At 40.5% G+C, this 23,751-nt stretch overlaps 1 protein-coding gene across 3 annotated transcripts in view; it reads right to left on the reverse strand.

Moving 5' to 3' along the window:
* The window catches only part of megf11 (multiple EGF-like-domains 11), a 194,379-nt gene that overhangs the window by 31,477 nt on the left and 139,151 nt on the right, over positions 1-23,751 (reverse strand). For all 3 annotated transcript variants that reach the window (XM_022679668.2, XM_022679667.2, XM_015605777.3), the window contains exons 11-15: positions 23,123-23,297; positions 16,574-16,694; positions 13,399-13,562; positions 13,145-13,247; positions 3,100-3,246 (exon numbers count right to left, since the gene is read on the reverse strand). In XM_022679668.2, the coding sequence (XP_022535389.2) occupies positions 3,100-3,246; positions 13,145-13,247; positions 13,399-13,562; positions 16,574-16,694; positions 23,123-23,297 (710 nt within the window). The remainder of the gene's footprint in view (positions 1-3,099; positions 3,247-13,144; positions 13,248-13,398; positions 13,563-16,573; positions 16,695-23,122; positions 23,298-23,751) is intronic.

Here is a 23,751-nt window from a genome sequence, read left to right on the forward strand (position 1 = left end):
CTGTATGAGAAACTCTTCTCTTAAACCATTGTTCATTTTTAAATAACCATAATAACGGTAACTTTTTTTTGTGTTTCCTGAAAACTTAAAGAAATGAGTTAGTAGATTATTTTGTATAATACTAATGCGAAAATGCACGTTTAGCCTCACACTATTAATAACAAGAACAGAATACCAATATGAACAGAAAGTTCATAGAGCAGAATCTGAGGACCTCAGAGCTCTGTGTCTATGATTGGTCTAAATAATTTAGTATATCATCGGAATGCATCATCATTCTTTTGCATACATTAAAAAAAAATCTTTTTTTTGCTGCTTGTCGTTTTGTCTTTTTTTGGCTTTCTGCTTGTTGCTAAATTGCAGCAGGAAATTTGGTACTCCCATGTGCCATAAGAAATGATAAATGGTTGCTCGTTGCTGTGTCTCTGTGTGCAGTGTGACAGCACGGTAAGGGTTAAGAGATAGAAAGATATTAGCAGGGAGAAAAAAACTGAAAGTGTCACACAAATAAACAAGTAGCTGTAGGCCATTAATATTAATCATTTCTATTAGCATTGAGGTCCACAGAGAAACTATAAAAAAACTAGAGCAAAGAAAATAAAACACACACAAAAAATGTTTTAAGCAAGTGTGAAGCAAGACTTCTGGAGTAAGTTCATGTATTTTAGATGTACTGTAGTTCACGATAAAAAAACAAATTCTTTTCTTAACAGCTACAGTGTCTTGGTGCTAAAAAGAGGTTAAGATGTTAATTATAGCCAGCATCCAAAACTCGTCAATGAACAGAAGAGGCTAGAGGAGCGAGGCGGGTCCTGGAGAATTAGGGGCTCTGTTTTTTCTCTATTGTCCAGCTCATTGTCACGCAGAGTGCAAGGCTTCCCTCCGTCACTCAGGCCTGTCTGGATGTGCTGCTCCTCACTCATTTTTCTTCATTAGGGTCTTGATTTGCTTTAATTGCTGTAGCGCTAAGTAGTGAGGGAAAGCAGCACGGACTGACCTTTCCTTCTGTGGGCGGTAGACCCTTTGTAATTAAGATAATTGTAGAACAGTGAGCAGTGTGGGGAAGATTAATCACGTCCCTTTCCTCTCCACTCTGTAATCCCTAAACTCACACATAGTCTTGCTTGGACACACACACTTACCCACAGGCACACATATACCTCCTCCCCTTTCCTCCTCCCAAACGTGAACGTATTTGTGTTGCCAGCTTCTATTTACGGGTTTTGACCCCTCGAAAATGGCCAGCAATCAGCAGGCTTATCACTTGAGCGTGTTTGTAGCAGGAGAAGAGTGAGGTTGTGAGAGCCCTCTCTGATGAAGGCCACCCGCGGGCCCCCGGACTCTAGCTGGGACGCGGGGCCAGGAGTGCAGCTGGAGTGATTAAGACCTGCTCTGTGATGAAGGGTTTGCGTGCCCACATTTACAACCCGGAGCTAAGTGCTGTTCTACTCAGCCTTCCCTGGGCCACCCCACACTCGACTCCTCGAGGGGCAGTATCTGGATGTAGTGGACATGACCCTCCCTGATTTTCACCATCTGCTCTTGCTTTTTGAAGAGTTTTAACCCTTAGAGGTCTAGAGTCAGTACTAGTGCCTGCTATTAGACTAATAAACCCCACGGGGGAGCAATAAATTACTATATAAATGTGACATAATTATGTTCAGATTTAAAATATACCTTTTAATAAGAATACTTAAAACACATTTTTCAGCAACTGTTTTTCATAACATGAAAAAAATCAAAATGCCCTGTGCAAAAATGTGGACATTCTTAATTTTGCAAAAAAAAAAAAAATGTATCAAGATTTTCCATCCACTGTTTTCATGGTTTTGCAAATTTTAAAATTCTGATTAAATAAATAATAAAAAAAAACAAATATTGCAAAAAAATGGATGAAGTGGAAAAGTTAAAACATCACAAAAGCCAAATTGTGAAAAGCAGCAATATGAAAGGGTTTATCTAAAATATATATACATATTAGCAAAACTGGGGCATCTGGTAATAGACTGTAACATTTTATTCTTATTGTTTTACATACTTTTAAGCATATAATATACAACATTGAACTGTTGTTACACTTATTCCCCCACAACCATACACTCTAAATATGTGTTCAGTTTGTTTTAACCAATAGTTACTCTCTTAACAGTTAGCATTGGTGACCAGTGACTGAACAACTGACTGTCCCTATGGATGGTCCAATAATGAAACAGCTCTTTAAAGGAATCCTGAAAGCATTCTGCCAAATAGATTTTTTTGTCTTTGCATTGCTCTCCCAAAACTGTCAGGTACTTTAGAGTAAAATCCCTCCAATGATTTTTTTCATTGCTGCTCCTAATATCGATGGCCTAATCGTCATGTAAAGATTCTTCACACTGCTGTAGTGGATATTTTTCCAATGGAATTTTATAGTTGCTTATAACATTCGTAAAATGTTTCCTAAAACTCAGAGCTGTTCATTTAATTCAACTCACAAGCTAACAGTACTAACATTCTAAATACATAAACTAAAAAGGAAAATGATGCCCAAAATCAGTGAAGAGTGTAAGGAGATGTCCGAGTGTTTCAGCTGGCTGCTTCTAAAGGGTGGAGTGTTATGTAGAAGTGCCAGTTCAATTCTACAATTTTATGGCATTTGCTTCATATTCACTCACGTAGTTTAACTTTTATTTATGGTTTTATTGTTCTATTCCATCATACAACTCACAAAGAGAACTGCCTACCATAAGCTGGTAAGAAAACAGCATATCACCCATATAATCTCTATTTGTCTCCATTATTTAAACACAGCAGGTGTCCTTCAATTTTGTGCACATTTCTAATATAATGTTTGAACAGAGCAGTACAGAATACAAATGATACTGGAAGAAAATAATCTGTGATCATTTTAAACACACTAAAAGTTACACATACTTTTGCTTTTGATGAATTTATTATAATGCTATGTTGGACCAAGGAGGGTTAAAGATAGAGACTTGAGATCTCAGAGTGTGGCCTGAGATGGTGAAAGGCTTATACGTTTGTGTGCAAAAGAAAGGGAGAAAAAGACTGAGAGAAACAGAGAAAGAAAGAGACAGAGCTTCAGAAGGAAAGCCTTACTTCTTTTACAGGAGGTGCCGCGGTAGCCGGGAGCGCACACGCAGGTGCCGTCCTCTGGGGAGCATGAGCCTCCGTTCTGGCATGAGCAGGTCATGGAGCAGTTGGGCCCCCAGAAACCTTGAGGGCAGACGTTGTCACAGTGGATCCCTGTTGCAGAAACACATTAGCAGACTGATGTGAGAGACTCTATCTCTCTTTTATTGGACAAAACAAACAGCAGAAAAGTGACATTTAGGAATACAAAAGCAGAAGCAAAGAAAGAGGAGAAAGAGAGATACACTGGGAAGAGAAAACCTGTGCATTTTTTGGGAAAGCTGTGACAACATCAAATCTCACATCTCATCAAAAAACAAGCAGCCAGTGGGACAGGACAGGAGCAGTCTATAGTGCCGCTTGAGTACTCCACATAAGTGCGTTTGTGTATGCGAGGCCGAGAGCGAGGCTAAGCTGACACCCAGGAGGGGACGTGTGCATGTGTGTGTGTGTGCGTGTGCACTTTCGGAGCTGAGTGGCGGCAGCACTCTGAAGACATCAGTCCTGGTTTTGAAAGCGCGGGTTGTGTGGGTTCTGGCGTCTCTTGGCTGTGGCGGCGGGGCTGCGGCGCTGTGCTCTGCTCCGTATGTATTTTTGATCAGACTGGGCCTCCCTGCCAGTGCAGCGTGTTCATTAACAGGGCCGAGTCCCTCGAGCGGCCCGGCCTCCTCTGCCATTCTCTTTCAGCTGCGCAAGGGCTTGTGTGGAGAGTAGCAGAGGAGAGGTCCACCAGGGACACACACACACACACACACACATACACTCACAAACAGAAGAGATGGACTGCCTGAATTGGAGATGCTGAAGTGCAGTGTCAGAAGTCTATATAGTATAATACACCCAAAAAGAGCTTTTACTGATACATACATGCCTACGAATACATGCATGTAATAGAAACACACTGAAACATCTAGAAAACAAAACCCATACAGAACCTAGCAGGTTTATCCAGTGAAGGAAAGAGCAAGCTATACTTAAAATAATGAAAAAAAGGGTTCTTTGAGATATACCATAAAAGAAACAAAAAAATGTATTTAGCAATCAAATGGTTCTTTACACCCACATACCGTACCAGTCTAAAATTTCAACACACCTTATATTCAGTGTTTTTTCATTATTTTAATGCATTGTAGATTACTACTAATTAATACATAGTCATCTAAACTATGAACAAAAACATATGCAATTGTTTAGCAAACAAAAAAGTGTTAAACAAACCAGAATATGTTTTATACTTCAGATTCTTCAAAGTAGGCAACTCTTGCTTAGATGACAGCTTTGAACATTTGGACTAGTCTGGATTTTCTCAGTCAGCTTTATGAGGTAGAGTCACCTGGAATATCTTTCAGTGTGTGATCTTATCAAGAGTTAATGAATTGAATTTCTTGCCTTTTAATATGTTTAAGAGCATCGGTTGTAAAGTTGTGAAGAAGTAGAGTTGGTACACAGTGAATAGCTCTATTTGAGTTCTTGCCATAATATGGATTAGAGCACTACTCAGTCAATCAAAAAATTTCAATACCTTTGAAAGAATCCCCAAGTGCAATCACAAAGACCATCAAAAACATTATGATAAAACTGGCTCTCATCAGGACCACCCCAGAAAAGGAAGACAGAGAGTTTCCTCTGTTGCACAGGTTAAGTTAATCAGAGTTACCAGCCTCAGAAACCACAAATTAACAGCTTCCCAGATAAGAGCCAATTTTAATGCTTCACAGAATGATTTGGTTTCAAGTTTACTACAAACCAAACCACTCATACATAGACACACTTTTAAGTTACTTCATGATTTCATATGTGTTTGTTCATTGTCTGGATGACTTCAGTATTCATTTATAATGTGGAAACGAAGAAAAAAAAAACATTGAATAAGAAAGTGTGTCCAAACTTTTGACTGGTACTGCATCTTTATAACAAACATGGATCTTCATGGAAACAAAACTGGTTCTTTTTTATGATCACTTAAAAACATTTTGAAAGAAAAAATGAGATTGAGGAAAAGCAGAAAAATAAGAAAGTAAGAAATTAAAGAGAGACAAAATAAAAAAAGATAAAAAATAAGGAAGACAAATGGATAGCAGAAAAAGCAGAAAAGGGAAAATACACAAAAAAGCAGAAAAGAAAGAAAGATTAAAAAAGAAGGCAAAGAAAGATGGTAAGGGAAGGAATAAAAAAGACAATGAAAGATGAATCAACGAGAAGTTCTAAAGAAAGAAACACAAAGAGAGATTAAATAAAGAAAGGAAGCAAAAAAAAGCAAGATAGAAATAAGAAAAGAAAGCAAAATGTTGGAAAGAAACTTAAAACAATGACAGAGATACAAATGAAAGAAAGTGAAACAACAAAGTAAAGAAAGATATAAACGAATGAAAGAAAAAACATGCAACAGAAATTGAGAAAGGGACAAAAAAAAGATAAAAGGTCAAATGAAAACAAAAATTAAAAAGAAAAAAACTAAAATACAGCCAAATTGAGGTCACTTTACCATCCACACACATGTGCATGTAATAATAAACACTGATACATTCAGACCAAAGAACCCAGCAGGCTTCCAAAGAACAAGCAGGAAAACCCACAACACACGAGCTTGGTTGTAGTACAAAAAGCTTTCAATGGTTCTTTGATCAGTGCCTTAGAAAAACACTTGTATCTCCATAAAGAAGCGCAACACTAAAAGAGATGTGTGAGTATACAGAATCTGTTTACGGTCTTCACTTGATGTACCAATTGAACAGCAACAAATGCAGATTTATCTTCAAATATAAACATTTGCAATAAGAATAACAGTATTTTTATTATTGCTACTTTGGCATGCTAGCTTTAGTAAAGTGGACAGGATAATGGTTGTGAAAACTGCATAACACACAGCTACAGTTCACATGCTTCTTTCACTTTCAATAAGGTACTGTGTCTCTCAGCTTGTCCAGAAATGCATGTGTAAAGTGTGCCCTTTAGTGGTGGCTCAAAGCCAAAAGCCTGAATGACCTTTTTCTACTGTTGTTTATTGCATATTTTTTTCACACTCACAGATTTCATGGACATGGTTCCTTATGGAACCAAATGTGGTTCTTTTATAGAAGCTCTGACAGAACATTTGTTTTTGAGACTGTAAGGTGAGGCTACAGTCCATAAAGTTTAGCATACACACATTCACACACACAACCACGTATAACTGTGTGCACACCACAGCCTTTCTTTTCATTCATACACACACACACACACGCACACACACACACACGCACACACACACAGATATTATGAGCACCCTTTCAAGCAGCCTTTTCTCAGGAGCCCTCATTTGAAATTTCCTTTGACAGAGACTTCTCCAAGCGAGTGGCACAGCCATTAAAGCAGCATTAGCGGCTCAGCTTTGAATTAGAACCAGCTCCAAACTCCGAGCACGGCCTCCATACCTGCACTGCCTTTGTGGGGGTGTGGAGTGGCAGTGGCCAAGAGAAGGGGGCACGCTGACGACGAGGGCGCTGCAGGGGCAGGCGATTAAGACAAGCCCAGCCATGGTGCTTCAAAGAGGGGGCAAGACTGTTTGAGCTGCTGTTGGCCTGGGCAGAAAAAAACACGCCACCCTGCCTTTCTGCCTTTCGAGTCAGCAATGAATAAGGAGAGAAAAGTACAGCGAGAGCCTAATGGCTGCAAACAGAGAGCCTGTGGAGCTGAGAGGTGGAGGAGGGGAGGAAATAAAGAACGTAAGGAAGGTTAGAAGAAATCAAGCAAGAAAAGGTAGGAAAGGAAATACAGAAAGGAGGAAATAAGGTAAAAAGAAAGGAATAGCGAAGGATGGAACACAGATGTGGGCTCTTTATCACACATTCTTGATCACACCTCCAGTTCAGTTGATGGAGATGTAAAGACTGAACACAGACTGACCTCTCTCAAACAAACTCTTAGCTCTACACAAAACACTGCATTCCAGCCACTAGCCAGAGCACCATTCATCAAACTTACAGTACCTGGAGACACAGAAGCTCTGGATGATCTGATCCCAATTACTCTCTCCCATCTAAAACCAGTTAAACACCAGTGTGCTTTAAAACTTCCCACCATTCCATATACCAACATACTGTCTGATACACATCGCTGTACCAATAAAGAAGAAGAAGGCAAATTAATGTAGACAAAGAGGAATGAAGGAAAGCAACAAGAAAAGGAAGGAACAAAAAAACAGTCAAGAATGCAAAAAAGGAAGAAACAACAGAAAGAAATAGAGAGAAAGAGAGAAGAAGAGAAGGAGGGGTGAGAAAGAAAGTAAGAAAGAAGGCATGGAAATAAGAAGGCAAATGAATGAAGATAGAACCAAGAAAAGAAAAAGAAAGACAACAGGAAAAAAGTAAGAAAGCAATGAGAGAAAAATTGGGTTGTTAGAGTTTAGGTTAATGGAGATTGTAAAAGAGTGAGAAAGTAAAAAGACAACATGGAGAGCAAGAAGACAAATTGATGAACATAGCATTAAAAAAGAAGAATAAAGAAAGCAACAAGAAAAAGAAAGAAAGAGTGCAAACTTGAAGGACTCAAAAGGTATGAACGTAAAGAGAATGAGAGAGATGGAGAGGGGGTTGATAGAAATTGTGAAAGAGAAATAAAAATAGAGAAAGTGAGAGAGAAAGAGAGAGAGAGGGGGGGGGGACTGTCAGAGCCTCTACAAATAAAACATCCAATTAGTATCTATACTAGTAAGGGGCAAAAGAACAGTACATACATATGTTCACACACACACACACACACACACACACACACACACACACACACACAGGAATGCAAAAACTCTAAATATTCCTCTGATTGCACAGTTCTACTGTATGTCTGGGTTACGTAAGACTCTCATTAGGACTTTATAGACTGAATGGGTAAAGGCAGTGTGTGAGTGAGTGCAGGAAGTGTGTGTGTGTGTGTGTGTGTGTGTGTGTGTGTATATAATAACGGTACAGTCTGGATCGTCTGCAGCAGACAGTGTCGTGGAGAACAGCTAAAATAAATCTATTTTCTGTTTCCAAAGAAAGACACTTCACTTCTGAGAGTTAACAGAGACGTGTATGAGGTGTAATACTCTATATACTGAACAATGAACAATTCAACACAGAGCCGGAGCTACATGCACCCCTCCTGTTCCTCAGCTCTCCAAACACCATGTCCCCGCTCACTCTCTCACTCCTCTCTCCTCTCCCTGTCTTTCCCTTTCACTCCTGCACACACACACTTTCAACCTGACTGAGCATTTAATCTCTTTCTCTTCCCATTTCCCTCTCCTTTGATAAAACATAGTCTCAACCTGTCTGTCCTGAAGGCAAGCGTCCACCTTCAATATATCCTCCATGTCTCCTTCTGTCCTTCCACCTGTAGCCCACATCTGAATCCTACAGCAGATTCTCCCTGCGGAGACTCTACACTGATTCTAATCTTTATCTACTATCTGCAGAAGCTGTTATCAAAACCGCATCTGTTATAGTATGTTAGCAATTATGATTTGCATTATTTTACTATGACCTGTCGTTTTGTTTCATTTATTTTGAATGTGAACCAAAAATAGTTTGTATTTATGCTATTAAAAAATATCTCATCATCAAAACAATTGTTGCATTCATTGGTAGCAGACGCGGTCTTGCTAGATGAAGTGACTTAGAATAGCAGCCAATCACCTTCAGTGACTATAGTTGTCACACATTCAGAAAGCTTGGTGTCATGGTGGTGTGGTGCAATTGCATACAATGCCAGATCCCCTTTGGCTTTCATTACAGGCACTTTGACAGTCTTAAGTTTCATTAACGAGGTCCTAAAACCAATAGGTTTACCTGTTCTGAGTGCATGTTCTCTAGTACGCTATTCCAACAGGACAATGCTCATCCACATACTGCTGCCTTTTTAAAAGCTTACATTAAAAATGCAGATTCTATACCATGAACAGCCACATCACCAGACCTAATAATCATTGAGAATTTGTAGGTTGCTATTTGACATGAATTATCACAGAAATCAGATGTCTTAATGCTAATACGTCTGTCGTACATTGCACATGCGTTACACAATTCTGTATATGTTGCTCAATATATATAACTTGCCCATGTCAGTCAAAATGTTTAATAAATCAAAATTCAACACTACATTCAAAATATGTGTATATAAAAAATAAAATATATAAAATATAAATGTATATCATAATGTAATCATAATTCTATAAATGTCTTTTTAAAATCATTACTTCATATTTTTATAAAATTTTTGTATTCAATATTTTTTTAATTCACATTTCTCAAATAGAAAAAATACAATAATACCAGTCATGATTTCACCAGGGCTTGTGTTCTTATTAAATCAACAGAATTTTAGGATAGTTGGACTAGTTGGATGGTTGGCCTGGGACAAGTGATAGTTAATCTAGTTGCCACGGTAACACAGTTGCCCTCAGTAACTGTGAAACCTTTTTACTGCCAGTGAAAAAAAATGTATTTCGTGCAAACCATAGCAACACACAGATCTTAGCTTCACACATTCAACAAAACATATGCTCTCTTTGATTAGCTAAAATAATACTAGTCTAAGTCTAGTCTAAGAGTTGTACTACAAAGTACAAAACAAAACATTACACTTACTACTGGACAAACGTATCTGGGAAAAATGTCAGACAATTGTGGCTTCATATCTATAGAATGGAAGTGAATAGAACCAAACCATATATGTTTTATACTGTCATTGAATCCGACTGAGATCATAAAAAAACATTTTCAAACAGCATCATTGTGGTCAAACCGACAGTAAAATAATGAATAAGTAAACAAAAATAATTTCTAAAAATCATGCATCAGTATACTGTACGATATACATACACTTCAACTTTAATACTGTTTACTGAATTCCACTTCTGAAACACCTTAACACCTTTTACTTTCCTCTGTACCGCAACACACATAAAAGGGTGTAATGGTACATGTATTTGTATCACACAGTCTTAGTACAGGGGGTCATGGTTTGGTGCACTGCCCCACAGAGAATACACAGCACATGTAGCTCATAGGTACATGCTAAGTTTGATAAATCAAATGAAAATATTTCTCCTGCAACAGGTCCACTGCACATCTGACGTGCTAGGCAGCGTCCCAACTGTGTACTCCACTCTAATATTATGCACTAATAGGGTATAGACTCCACATTAAACTCCACAGTTGTGAGTGTTGAATTCTATCACTCAAAAACAATCTGTAAATTGAAATACTTTAAGACAAACCCATGTCCAAACAACTGTAAAGTGAGAAATAAGAAAAAAATGGGTTTCTTATAGTGATCACCATTCCTCAAAGGGTTAAAGGTAAGGGCTATAGAACCATCTCCTGGCATCTCCCTGGATGTTCCTGTGACTACAGAAAAGAAGTTTGAATTCCATGGGACTCCAGCCAACCTCCCTGAACACAGCAGCAACAGAAAAAAATCGAACCCAGATTGAACAAAGAGATAGAGTGAATAGTAGACAAAAAGACAAGGAACTTCGAAGTTGAGGTACATCAGTGTCTGATTGCACTATACACCTCGTTTTGAGCAACAGTGAGCTCCAGAGAAGAAAACCCAAGACTTTACTGTTAGAAAAAGATAAACAAAGTCAGACTAGAATTTGCTATAATGTATACTGACAGCCACAATGCTTCAGGAAGAGTAAGACAAGTCACATCAGCTCAGTGTTCACTGAAGAAAGGATTTCAAAGGAAATAACGCCACACCATAGCAACTGTGAAACATGAAGGAGGCCTGGTTCTGTTTTGGGGATGCTCTAAAAAACATTTTGTCAAGACAAAGCATTCCTGAACTATGCAGAGCCTGAAAACTCTCAGTCTCAGTCATGGGTCAAGTGCCGTAAAAGCTCCCAGTAAAGGCTAAGTACAAAACACTTGAATTTATTTTAGTAGTCTTGTGTTCTATGAGCCCTGTTGAGTCTCCCAATGAATATCTAGGATACAGCTGAAATTTGCAGTCTGGGGAAGACACCATTCAAACCTACGACAATTGGAACAATTTGCAGAGGAAGAGTGGGCCAATCTACCTGCTAGATTGCTAATTAGTGTTGCTAAATCAGGAACAGGAAGAGCACGGTGTCTCGTTATAATCACACAACAGTTGCTGTTGTCGGATGTGTCTGTTCTTACATTTCTTCCCTGATTCACAGAGTTGGTAAGTTAGCATGCTAACTTGGCAAAAGGCAGATCTGTGAGATTTCACACTGGCTACCAGCCTAGTCCTACAGAGACAAGGATTACAGTTTTACAATAACAGCTACTCGACTTGTCCAACATCACTACTGCAGCATTAGTATGTTGGCTATGGGCCTCAGCCAACATTGCTCCGGCTATATTAGAGTTTAGATTCTCTGCTACTCTATTTTATCTAATGTTATTGCGTGATAATCACAGTATAGTGAAGTAACAAATCATACTGTGATTGTAAAAAATAAGCTGCACAAGGTAGAATGTTATAATCATGCAGCACCTTCCTGCACACGAAAGCTCCTCCATCTGTTCGTATTGGTTTATACTTGACTTGATGCGATAGCCACATCCCCAGTCAAATGCTCTGCCATGCACCTCAGAATTTTTCTAACTATGCAGGGGTGTGGACGTAGCCATAAGGCAATACGATGTAAATTAGGCTTTGCCTGAAGTATAAGCAGACAATGAGAGCTACAGAAATCACTTGATTGTAGTGATTATCTTTAATAAATAAATTATTAGGTTAAAGAATCTATTGATTGTTATTCTTTTAGTATTTTTTAAATGACAGCAAAAGCTAAATAAATACGGAACAAACAATGATGGATGCCAGTCACTTTAGTGCATTTTATGCCATTTCAGAGAAAACTGCATGTTCTTCATTTTTCATGGAAGGGTACCAACAAATTTGTCCACGCCTGTAAATCACCGCCACGCACCATGCATCTCTTTACATTCCCCATGTGTCTCTTGGGCCCATTTGCACCCCGGCGAGTCCATTAGGCCAAGCAGATGTCAGAGCGTGAGACATTAGGCAGGATTCAGAGCGTGAGACATTTGAGCGTCTGTCTCACTTCTTGCAGCTAATAAAAGCAGAAGCTGTTCCCGGAACAGGTGCCTGGGTGGAGGAAGACATAGGGGCCCCTGCAGGCATAACCTCTCCAGCACAAGCCTTCCACCTCCTAGTGAACACAGGAGATCAGCCTGTTCCTCTGGCTGGCTCTGTTAACATGGACCCACAGCTCCGGTGTCAGGCACTTCTTTATCACAGAAGGGTTTAGCACAGGGTGCAAGCCTGCTCAGTGTGTAAACAAATTGCTCTTAGCTTCTTCTTGAGCGAGCAGAGGGTAATTACATGGCGTGGCTGAAACAGCCAGATCATTATAAATGCTTTCCTGTTCAAAAACGTGTGTAATGGACTGCCTTCAAGCTGACTGGTGAAAATGTTTGCACAAAAATAGCTTTGCTTTTTGAATTAGTCGTGATCAGTCCTTCTGTGACCTGGACGTCATGTGGAAGCAAAGAAAGATCTACATCTGTTGTAAGAGTGGCAGAGACAGTAGCAGGAAATCTGAGCAACATAATTGGTGATATTAATTCTGCTGCATTTGGAGTTTATCACGTCAAATCAATTTTCATTTACCCCTTTCGGTTTAATGTTTGAAAAATGGCAAAGCAAACAGAACATTTGACTTGGTACAAGTTTGTACCTTAGCTTTATAGTAAATGATAGTGTAAAGGATCATTTAGCAGCAGAGATGATTACTATAGTACCATTAAACAGCTGCGAGATACAAACTCATACAGTCCTGAATACTAATTTACTAAATTTTCTGTACATTCTATAAAGATTCCACAGAGCTCCCTTCTACTAGAGAGGAATGAAAATGACTGTCACACCTGTTGCCACATACAGGCAGGTGTAATTCAGCCTATATGCTGTCTGGGCCATTAGCTGTTGTATGTGTGGGCTTTCCAGCTAGGTTTATCATTCATCTATCAGTTAATCACAGTGCTCTGTTACTCACCTGTCCAACCTGCCAAACAACGGCAATAACCACTGACAGGGTCGCATCCATCCGCATGGTTGCAGTCACAGTGTTCCCGACAATCCAGCCCGTAGGTGCCGTCCTGACACACAAACACACACACAGCCACACACACAAATTCATATCACCCCAACACTGCACACTGTTTGGATGAATACACTATGTTTGGCCCCGGGCAGACAAGAGACAGTATAGCTAGTAAAAAATACATACACACACGTGTACACACTTACCGGGCAAGACAGTTGGCAATGCTTGTCCCTCCAGCCCGGTGCACAGGTGCAAGAGCCATCCATAGGGTCACAGGCTGCCCCATTTGCACACAAACAAGTCTGGTTACAGCTCACACCCCATGTTCCACTGGAGCACAAGATAGAGCAGTCCACACCCTGCCAGCCTGAGGTATAGGTCACAGTGAAAGAAAGAGGGAAAACACAGAGATAGAAACAGCATGATTTGTTTGGGTGGGTAGAACAATGATAACATCACATGACATTTACACAATATGTATCACAATAATTCATCTTTTGAGGTTTGCATTCAATCTTAACAAAATGCAGCAGTAGTAGTAGCTCCACATCTAAACACAAACCCAAACACAAACCAAGCAAATCGTTGCTGATGTTTCTCCAATCTTGTATCTCTAAAATTGCATCTTTAGAGGACAAGGCAAAAACATAAACAGAAATCGGCGATTTTTATTTAAGTAATTTCTTTTAGTCCATTTTGGTATTCTGACAAGGTTATCTGACCAAAACTGCGACATGAGGATATCACTGACGTGATCTGAAAGACTCACCAGTACACTAAATCCATCACCAAGACGCTCAATGCATAAAATGCACACAATGCACTATTTGGGGAATTTTACCTTTCTTTGCATTTTCATTTATTTTGGTTGATCTAATAGTCAACTGCAAACATACTAATCAGCTCTGACAGTATGCAGAGAGCCCATAAAGTAAGATAAAGCAAAGTTATGAAAAGACTTGCATGCAGCCTTTTAGGTCAGTAAAGCACTATAAGCATGTTTGTTCAAACCTTAGATCTCTATAACTTTTTTTATTTAAACTGCTTCTGCAGCAACACGTGATTTATTGAATAAGTTGCAATAATAAGAGCCTTCAAAGTTTTGGACTGTTTGTCACACTGTGCCAGTAAGGAAATATTATTACTTCATGAAACCTATTGTGCAACATTATGTCCTAGGAAAAGGGAAAAAAAGAGTCATTTTAGAGCCTTTTTATTGGTCCATACATCATGATACAATATGCCAGAAAGTGAAAAAAAAACATGTTTTTGCATATGACAAAATGTTACTATGCAGTTTAAGCCTTTACTGTACCATGTTAGCTATTACTGTTTAGCCCACACATAATTGACCGAAATCTGTCTTTGTGATACATGACTTTGTCCAGTGCTGAAGAATACTGATTACACCCCCACACACACTCTAAAGCTTATTCATTCACCATCTCATCTATTTACTCACTCACAGCCCTAATCCATGTAACCAGAGGAGGTGAGTTCAGAACACTTCTTGTCAACAAAACCCACTACACACGACATTGTGCGGCTCCCTATTTGCTCGATTGTGCCCACTCCAGTCTATAATTGAGTCCAATCAATAGGCGAGAGCACGAGAGGGAAGAGAGTGGAAGCAAGGTCATATCTGATGAAGGCGCCGGGAAGACCTAAGCCTCCCGCTGCCTGAACTGCACTCTGGTCAATGAGCGGAATATATGCATGGCTTAAGACTAGGCATAAGCGAGTGAAAGAGAATGATAGAGAGAGACTGCAGGAGAAGGAGAGAGAGAGAGAGAGATAGAGGAGCAAGGCCGTGGAGAACACTGGTGTTCAGCAGGGTGGTGAATTATGAATGGAATGTAGATTAAAGGTGGCGTCTGTAATGAGCCTGTGTCCGGACTGATGGGACTGGGCCTACAGCCCTGCCGCTGCCGTATGTCCTAGTGGCGCTGGGCTCCACAAGCCACGAGCCCATGTTTATGCAGCTCCAGTGCTGTCCCCAAGCATGGTCGACCGCGGTCAGCCAGCTGCCCGTGAACGCACATAGCTCTCAGGAGTTCAGGCCATGCTGTTGGTCTTTTTACATATAAATCGACCGCTGCACATGAGTCAGTGTGATTACGTGCAGGCTGCTGATTATAGCACAGTGTTTGATTGTAGTAACATGCGCTGAAACTGAAACAGGAAAAAACGTGTGATGAGATTCGTTATGATATTGGAAAAGTGTGCATGTGCTATTGAGTACACAGCTTACCCTGAACCCGTCAATAATGCAACTATAAATCTAGATGGAGTATATTTTTCAAACCATCAACAGTTGTTTGGGGGGACCCTATATAATTAAACTGCATTTATCTGTACATGGAAGTGACATACTGTAAACCTTAAACACTGTTAAAATTTCTTTAAAAGAAAATCTTGCATAAAAAAAAAACAGAAATGAAAAAAATGAGCCTATTTCAAAACCCCAGAACTGTAACGGAACAATCTCAACTAGATATATATACATCATCAAAATGTACATAAATCAAGCCCACTTGTGAAAGCCCCAGTTAAAGTTTGCAAAGTGGTAAACGATTAATGGTGGTATTAGAAGAATATGGTGTTGTTGATACTGAAGAGCATTACATCCCCGTCAGTGTCTGTTAGTTATAAGAATAAAGGTTTCAACATCAACCAGGCCTTGTAACTGTAGCCTATTCTGTGCCAGTGTCTGCAAAAAGGGAGCTTTAAACTCAGCACTTTAGAAGCAGAAGAAGCAAATCAGAATCCACACTAGGCTAAAAAATAACACTAGCTAAATCAATTTTACCATAATTTCCTTATACAACAGAATAGACAACATCATCTGGACCAAACTTGAGCTAAACACACATCAGGCAGGAAAGTAATGGCTTTTTTATATACTGGTAATACTAAAAAAGGCAAATCAGGGGACATAAATGTGATACAGAATACAGTGATACAGAATGATTTCAGAAGTGACAGAGCAGTGAAAAGTAATGAATGTGACTGTAAGTGTCCTTCTCTGGCAGAAATCACATCCACCTCTAACACAGAAGGTCCTGCATGCATATCCTATAGGTCAGTGCAGTGTTCTTTAGCTTCAATAGGACATGGCAAAAATCATGGGACATGGAGCCATAGCATTTGACATGCCTAGAGAAATGCATTCTTTGGATCCTTTAAAAAAAAGATTCATTAGGCATAGGCTAATCAGTTTTAATGATTGTGATTAAGCAGCGTATCGATTTCATCCATGTTGCTCATCCTATAACCTTGTTTAGGTTTAAGCAAATACCCTTAATCTATGAGCGTTTGAGGGGATTTAAAAAGAGAGAGAGAACAAGTAAGTGTGAGAGGGAGAGAGAGAGAATATACCTTCTTTGCAGATGCAGGAGCCATCACTAGGGGAGCATGAGGCCTGATTATGGCAGTGGCAGGTGGATGAGCAGTTAGTTCCATGAAATCCAGGAGAGCACGTGTGGGAGCAGTCATCTCCCTGAGAAACACACACACACACACACACACACACAAGCAGGAGTAAGAAAAATATCCAGGATCAAATGGTCAGCATGCTAGCTGGCTTGAGGCAAACTAGTTCATGTCAGGAAACTGACATTTTTTTGCAGCACTGCACAGACCCAGCTCCTTAGGGTAACAATAATGCTGCTAATTAATAATACCACTACTAAAGCCACTCATTTCATCTTATTAGTATCAGAATCTTCCTAAAAGCTCACTGCTCATTAACAAACTGCCACCAAACACACAAAAAAACTATATGCAATCACTGTGTAAGACCTGCACCAAATCTACACGGCCATTCCTTCCCAGAAAGGGGGGGTGGTAGTGGTGGCGGTGGTGGGAATTGGCCCATTCTCCATTCCTCCAGCATGTGGGAGCGGAGGAGGGCTTGGAGCTCCAGTGCCAGAACCAAGCTTGCCGCTGTTTTAATGAGCCGGTATTGTGCAGAGCACCCGGTCCCTCAGCCCCTCAACTCAGCCATTACCGTCCATCGGCTGGCGACCGAGACGCGCTCAGAGCCTCCAAAGCCCCGTCCCCAACTGAGCAGGGGCCCCGCTTTACTGGGCTCTTCTCTCCCTCTCTGTGAGCTGGTCATCACGAGCGAGCGTCTGTCTCATCCCTGCCTCTGACTGACAGCTGACACAATGATTTAGCCTCCCAATTAGCAAAGCGGCAGCCGGGGCGCAGGGGATGGAGTGCGCTCATTAGCATCCAGAAGTAAGTTTGAGCATGAAGCCTGGATGAGACATTCCACGGGGTGCCGGGGGCAGCGAGAGAGACTCAAAGTGAACCTCTCTCTCTCTTCCTCTCTATCTCCCTTATTCTTTTGCTCTGTCTGTCTCTCAATCAGTTCCTCACATGCTCTCACTTCCCATTGCCAGCTCTCCACTCTATCTATCTATCGTTTCTCTTTGCCTTTCCACCTCCTCTTCTCCTTCTCTCTTTGTCTCACGTACCCTGCCGTTCCATCTGCGCCCATTCTCTCCCCACATGCCCACATGAAAAGCTTACATCTGCGAATTAATTTTTTATCAATCTACGGTGCGGTTATCTTTGTTCCGCTGGAAAGTGACAGCTTCCGTACTGCTAACACCGGCAATTCTCTTGCAGGAGGTTATGGAGACGCCAGAAACTAGTTTGTGAGCTTTAGCAGCACGTGCCTGCTGGAAAGTTTGCTGGCCCGACCTCCAACACACCGGCAATTTGCCGGTGAGTGGTGATCTAGTGCTAAAAGGCATCTCCTGCCCGCAAATGAACACAGGGATTTGGAGGCTTCTCTGAATGCACTAGACCACTCACCGAGGAACTAGCAAAAAAACTTGTCTTAAGGGATGAAGCAAGCCTTCCATTTAGAGGGTGAACTGTTCTTGGCCACAATGAATTTGTCATGTCTTAAGATGTTACGGAATAGGGCAGAGCAGCATGTGAATAAGTTATGTCACATTACAGGAATTACTGGCAGTGGAACTTGGGTTGTGAGATGAAAATTTTTAGAACACCATATTAGAAGAAAGCTGAAACAAAATGAAAAGTGCAAATAAGAACATATGCAAAGTATCTTACATTTACTTTAAAAGAACGATCAGTAATAAATGCAAGTAAGTGTGTGAAACGGCTACAGGAGTCCAATTTCCAACCAGTGGATACAGTTTTCTGTCCCCAGACGCGAAGCTCAAGCAGCTTGCTAGATTGACACACAGTGGCAAGCGATATTGAATCCTAATCTGTAGCTGATTAGTAAATATATACATTTAAATATTCTAAATTCAGAGATTACCTGTTCATCTGAAAAATAGACAGCTCGCCCATTTCCATGGCTTTAGCACACTATTTGCATGCTGCTGTCTGCAGGCAAGAAGATTTGTGAAGAATGTGTGGAGATTTTTTTTTAAACAAAAAGGAAGAACCGTGCAGTTAAATACCTTGGGTACTTAGTGTCTGTAATGAAATAAAATCCAAAGTAAATGTAATAAAAGTTTTTTTATTTATTTGAATATTCTGATTTGGCATTGTACTTCTGAAACATTTCAAATGGCAGCGATAAAAACTAAAAAAAGATAAAGAACACACTGAGACCAAACAAGCACCCTTTCTCAAATTTAGATTCTAAATTTGTTTGTTGGCCCCTAAACAAAAAATGCTGGAAAAAAAAGTGTGAAGACAAGACTTGGCTTGAAAGCCTGTGAATGTCATAAAACCGGCTTGAAGCATGTAAGACACAACTAATCTGTGTAAAGTACAGCGTACAGCGGTTTGGTGGCAGTCGGTCACATGAAGTCAGGTGTTGCGAAGATGAAAAGATCTCACGCTGCCAGAATAATGATAACTGCGTACAACCCAAATGGAGTACAGCACAGCAAGCTTTCCACACTACTGGTCTTTCACATAGAGAGGTAGAGGGGTAATACATTTTCATGTGCTTCACAGTGCCACCACCTTCAGCCCCCCTCAATCCCCCATCTAAACTCAGCATAGTACCAGCATGAGAACAACAAAGAGCTTCACCCACACTGTCATACATATCAATGCATGAGAGCTCCTTAGAAAAGAGGCCCGAGGACCACTACATGTCCATTATTCTTTCAGGTCCAAGCCAAATCACTCAGCCCTGCTGTCCTAGAAGGCCAAATGGAAGATCTTGCTGGGAATCGGAGCGTGATGTCCCCATTCCGTCGCATGGTGTCTGCCTTAGCTTCTTTGGCCAAGGCTGTTCTAGCTGTGTTTAATGGAACTGGCACAAGGCTCCCCAAATCCAAGACTGAGAGCAGGTGGAGGAAAAAGACGATGCAGTCTGTGCCTCCACTTGCTGGTTCAAATCGCCAGAGTTGCTCTGTCACCAGACAGAGCCGTGGCTGCAGCCAAGGTAAAAGTTGGCAGAGGAATTTTTCCCTCTCCTTCTCTCTCTCTTTCTCTCTCTCTCTCTGCTTGTCTTAATCAGACCCAATTCTTCTTCACTTCGGCAAAACTTTCACTCTCTGTACCAAAAAGTATGAGCAAAGAAGTCAAAGAATTTACCCCATTCACACCTAGAATTAACATGTGTCATGAGTGATCCAAACATTAGTGGCCAGTGCAAAGTGCAGGTGTAAATCAGGGGTGTAAAAAATATCAATATATATCACAATATTTTGTCTTGCAATACTGTATTTATTTTTAATTAATAGTTAAACTAATGTAAAAATGGGGAGGCAGATCATTAGATTCCACTGTTATAACTGCATAAAAAGTAAACGTTTCTTTAGCCATAACCCTAACCCCAGTGTGTAAGGTCCTGGCCCTGTTTCCTGTCTGTCCTCGTGCCTGTGTTGTCCCACGTGACCCGTGCCCCTGTGTTCTGCCTGTGTTTTTCCACTCACCTGTGTTCTTCTGTAACTCCGCCCCTTCGTCCCAGGTGTTTCATGTTTCCTGTGTGTGTGCACCTCTATTTAAGGTCCGTGTTTCATTTCCCCGGTGTCGATCCTTGTACGTTTTACGTCTGTCAGTGTTCCATGGTTTCCCCAGTTTCCTTAGTCCTGTTTTCAGTTATCCCTGTGTATTGTGTATCTGTTTTTGTTAATAAACCCCTTTTGTTTGCATTTGCGTCCGCCTCCTCGTCTTCCCTGCACCCAGCCTGACACAGTGTAACACTACAGTTACCCTAACCCTGTCCTTAACCTTTTATATAACAGTCCCAACTTGTTATATTACAAAATGTACATAAACTCATCCCACTAGAGGAAGCCTTAATCAAATCTCGCGAAATGGTAAAATGTACCAGTGATTGTGTTGTTGACACTGGAGAGCAGCACATCACCTCCAGACTCTGAGTCATTGGAACTTGGGTAACTATGAAAACCAGGTTTTCTAACTGTGAGCTGCTGTTGTGCTGTAAACCAATAACCCCCCCCCCCCCCCCCCAAAAAAAATAAAAAAACAAACAAAAAAAAATGCAGTTTGATTTTGGGGCAAAATAACAATGTTGTTGGCCAAAATAAAAGTCACATTCCTACTATTTATATAATTGAGGTTCTGTTCAAACTGCAGACAAATCGGATTTGTTTTTCAAATCCAATTACTGCAGGTCCGGACAACACAAACCTATCAGCATAGGTTGCTGTAGTAACGACACAGGTTTCTCAATCACTGTGCTGATGGTGTAGCTTCCAGGCACAGAATCAGGAGAGATGGAGGTGCACTGCCTCGTCCTCCAAACAACAGTTACATTGTGCCTTCAAAACTTTTACTTTGCAAAAGAAAAATTCAGCACCAGAGGAGGCTGGTATACACCGGTGCTGTAGTCATGGCTGGTCTCACTGTGTAGCGAGAAGTGCGGTGTCATTCACAAAATAGTGAATGGTGGGAACATGTAGTCCTCGGGACCTTTAAAGACGAAGTTTATAATGCGCCGGGACACATTTGACAGATTCTTGTGGAACATTCACTCTGAGTACAACAGGTTTTTAGCCTTTTGTGCCCTGAAAACAGTTATAGAGTATCCATAGAACTCATCATCTTTCTGTTTCTCTGCTCATTGTTTGCTTTCTGCTGTTTTTTCGGCTCTCTTTAAATTTTCCTCCTTTAGAGGAATCACCCAAATGCTCGCTGATCTTTGAGGATATATGTGGATTCATCTGAAAAAAAAAAGTGAAATAGCCTTTAATCTGTCAAGAGCATATCACATAAAAAAATGTACCTACATTTTAATTGAATGCTCAATTCTCCAGTTCTCCAGACTATGAAGAAACATGGATGGACAGGGAATTATGTAGTACCTTAAGTGTTAAACAAACCAAAATACTCTGTGAAACATTTAGGTACTGTAGCTCTTATCTAAGGTGCTGGAAACTCTGACAAACTTATCCTGTGCAACTCTTAGTCTTCCTGTTCTGGGGCGATCCTGATGAGAGCCAGTTTCATCATAATGTTTTTGATGGTCTTCGCGACTGCACTTATATTTTGAGGATTGACTGACGTTCATTTCTTAAAGTTGTAAAGATTTTTTCCTTACTAGTGTACAGAAAAGAGGCGTTCTTGCCATAATATGGATTAGAACATTACTCAAATAGAGCTATTCACTGCATACCAACTCTACCTCTTCACAACTTTACAACTAATGCTCTCAAACACATTAGGAAGAAAGGAAAGTCCAGCCAAGATGTGCAAAGCTGTCATTTAATCATGAGGTCCTAAAGAATCTAAAATACTATCTAAATACTTTGATTTGTTTAATAATTTTTTTATATTTTTCTTTATAGTATTAATCTACAATACAAAATGAAACCTACTGAATTTGAGGTTTCCAAACTTTTAATTTTTTTTTAGTAATATGTGTGGTTTTTACTACCTTAATTCCTCATTGGCCCAGAAGCAAGTATTGTGTTCTCTTTTGTTTTCTATTTATTTCTATGTTTTGTTTTTTCTACAATGCCTCTTTTTTCTTGGCTTATCTGAAACTAGCCAAAAACAAAGCGGATCCAGCAGCTGTTTTGATCCATCCTTCTGATTTGTGTAACATGCTCCATACACCGGTCACTTTATTATTAATGTCAGAGGGAGACTAGTCTGAAAAAACATAATCTATTTCAGAGTCCATGTACCTGGCTCTCCTTCCTCCATTTGGCAAGGTCTTTGTATTAAGTCCAAACCTGCCGTGTAATAGGGCACATCCATTATGAGGCAGCATTAAGCTCCAGTGCCTGCTGAGCTTAAAGAGTCTCACCTTGTTCTCAGCCTCCCTGTGAGAGATGGCAAGTGTGTGTGAGCGAGTGTGCATCTGTGTGCATGTGTGTGTGTGTGTGTGTGCATACACAAGCTCGCTAAAAAGATCGCTTTCAAGGTGCTAAACTTCACTTACAGGCTTGCACTGACTATTGCCTCAAGTAAGATGACATGAAAATAGCTCAGGCATCGAGTGCCAGATTTGATGCCAGAATGGATGTGGCTAAACTGGTACTGTATCTCGAAAGATTTTACATTTGTGCCACTCCCACTCAATTTTTTTTACTGTTTATTGCCATCTACATGTATTTATTGACATCCCCAGTTAGATGGACAGTTTCCTGTCCTCCTAAGCATTGAGGGAACTGGTGTTGAATGGATTCTTGGAACTTAATCTTGTGACTCTTGACAAGAAGAAACTTATACAATTGCACCAGTCTGAGCTGTTAAACCATGTACGTATACATGCTTTCAAGGAAGAACAGAAAATTAACTTTGTAATGTACATTATGTAATTGCAAAGCTTCAGGGTGGCCCTACGGTCTAACTGGCTGCTGCTGAATAAAATAACAAGAGTTAAGTGAAAATGCTCTGTATTCAGTTATTTTATCACTTTAAGTTGGTCTGACTTTAATTGAGGTCATAAGTTCTTTTATACCATTTTATCACAGGAACCTACAGTGTGATTAGACCGATTGAACTCACAGTGAAGCCAGGAGCACAGACACAAGCCCCAGTGGTTCCATGGCAGTCTGCTCCATTGGCACAGTGGCACTGCACGCTGCAGCCCTCACCATAGTAGCCTGGGGGACAGGTCTCATTGCAGTACAGCCCAGTCCATCCTGCTGCACAGGAGCATTCCCCTGATAAAGGGTGACAGCTGAGAGAGAGACACACACAGAGAGATAGAGAAAGAGAGATTATAAGATAAATGAAGGGAGGACAAAAAAGAAAGAACAACACAAATACTTCTGCACTCCAACAGCAACACTGACAACATCAACACCAGAGTAAAAGTACGGAACCAAGGCCAAGCAAGGAGTTCATCCATCCTGCTGTCTGTGCGCTCCATTCAGATGGATGGGGCATCCTTTTTCTCTTTCATACTGTAATGAGCTCCGCTGTCTTGGTGCCCAATCTGCCCATATCAGGACATTAACATTGCATTAGCCATGAATGCGGCTTAGAAATAATGAATGAAGCACAGGTCACGATAAAGAGCAAGTGGTACGCTACTGCTGAAAGGTGTTCAAAATTCGACTTGCAAGTAAAATGAAGTAAGAGGCTCTCAGCACTAAACCTCGGGGTCAGACTGTAAAGTGATGAGGGCGGAG

The sequence above is a fragment of the Astyanax mexicanus genome, chromosome 9 (assembly GCF_023375975.1).
Source record: "Astyanax mexicanus isolate ESR-SI-001 chromosome 9, AstMex3_surface, whole genome shotgun sequence".
Lineage (NCBI taxonomy): Eukaryota > Metazoa > Chordata > Actinopteri > Characiformes > Acestrorhamphidae > Astyanax > Astyanax mexicanus.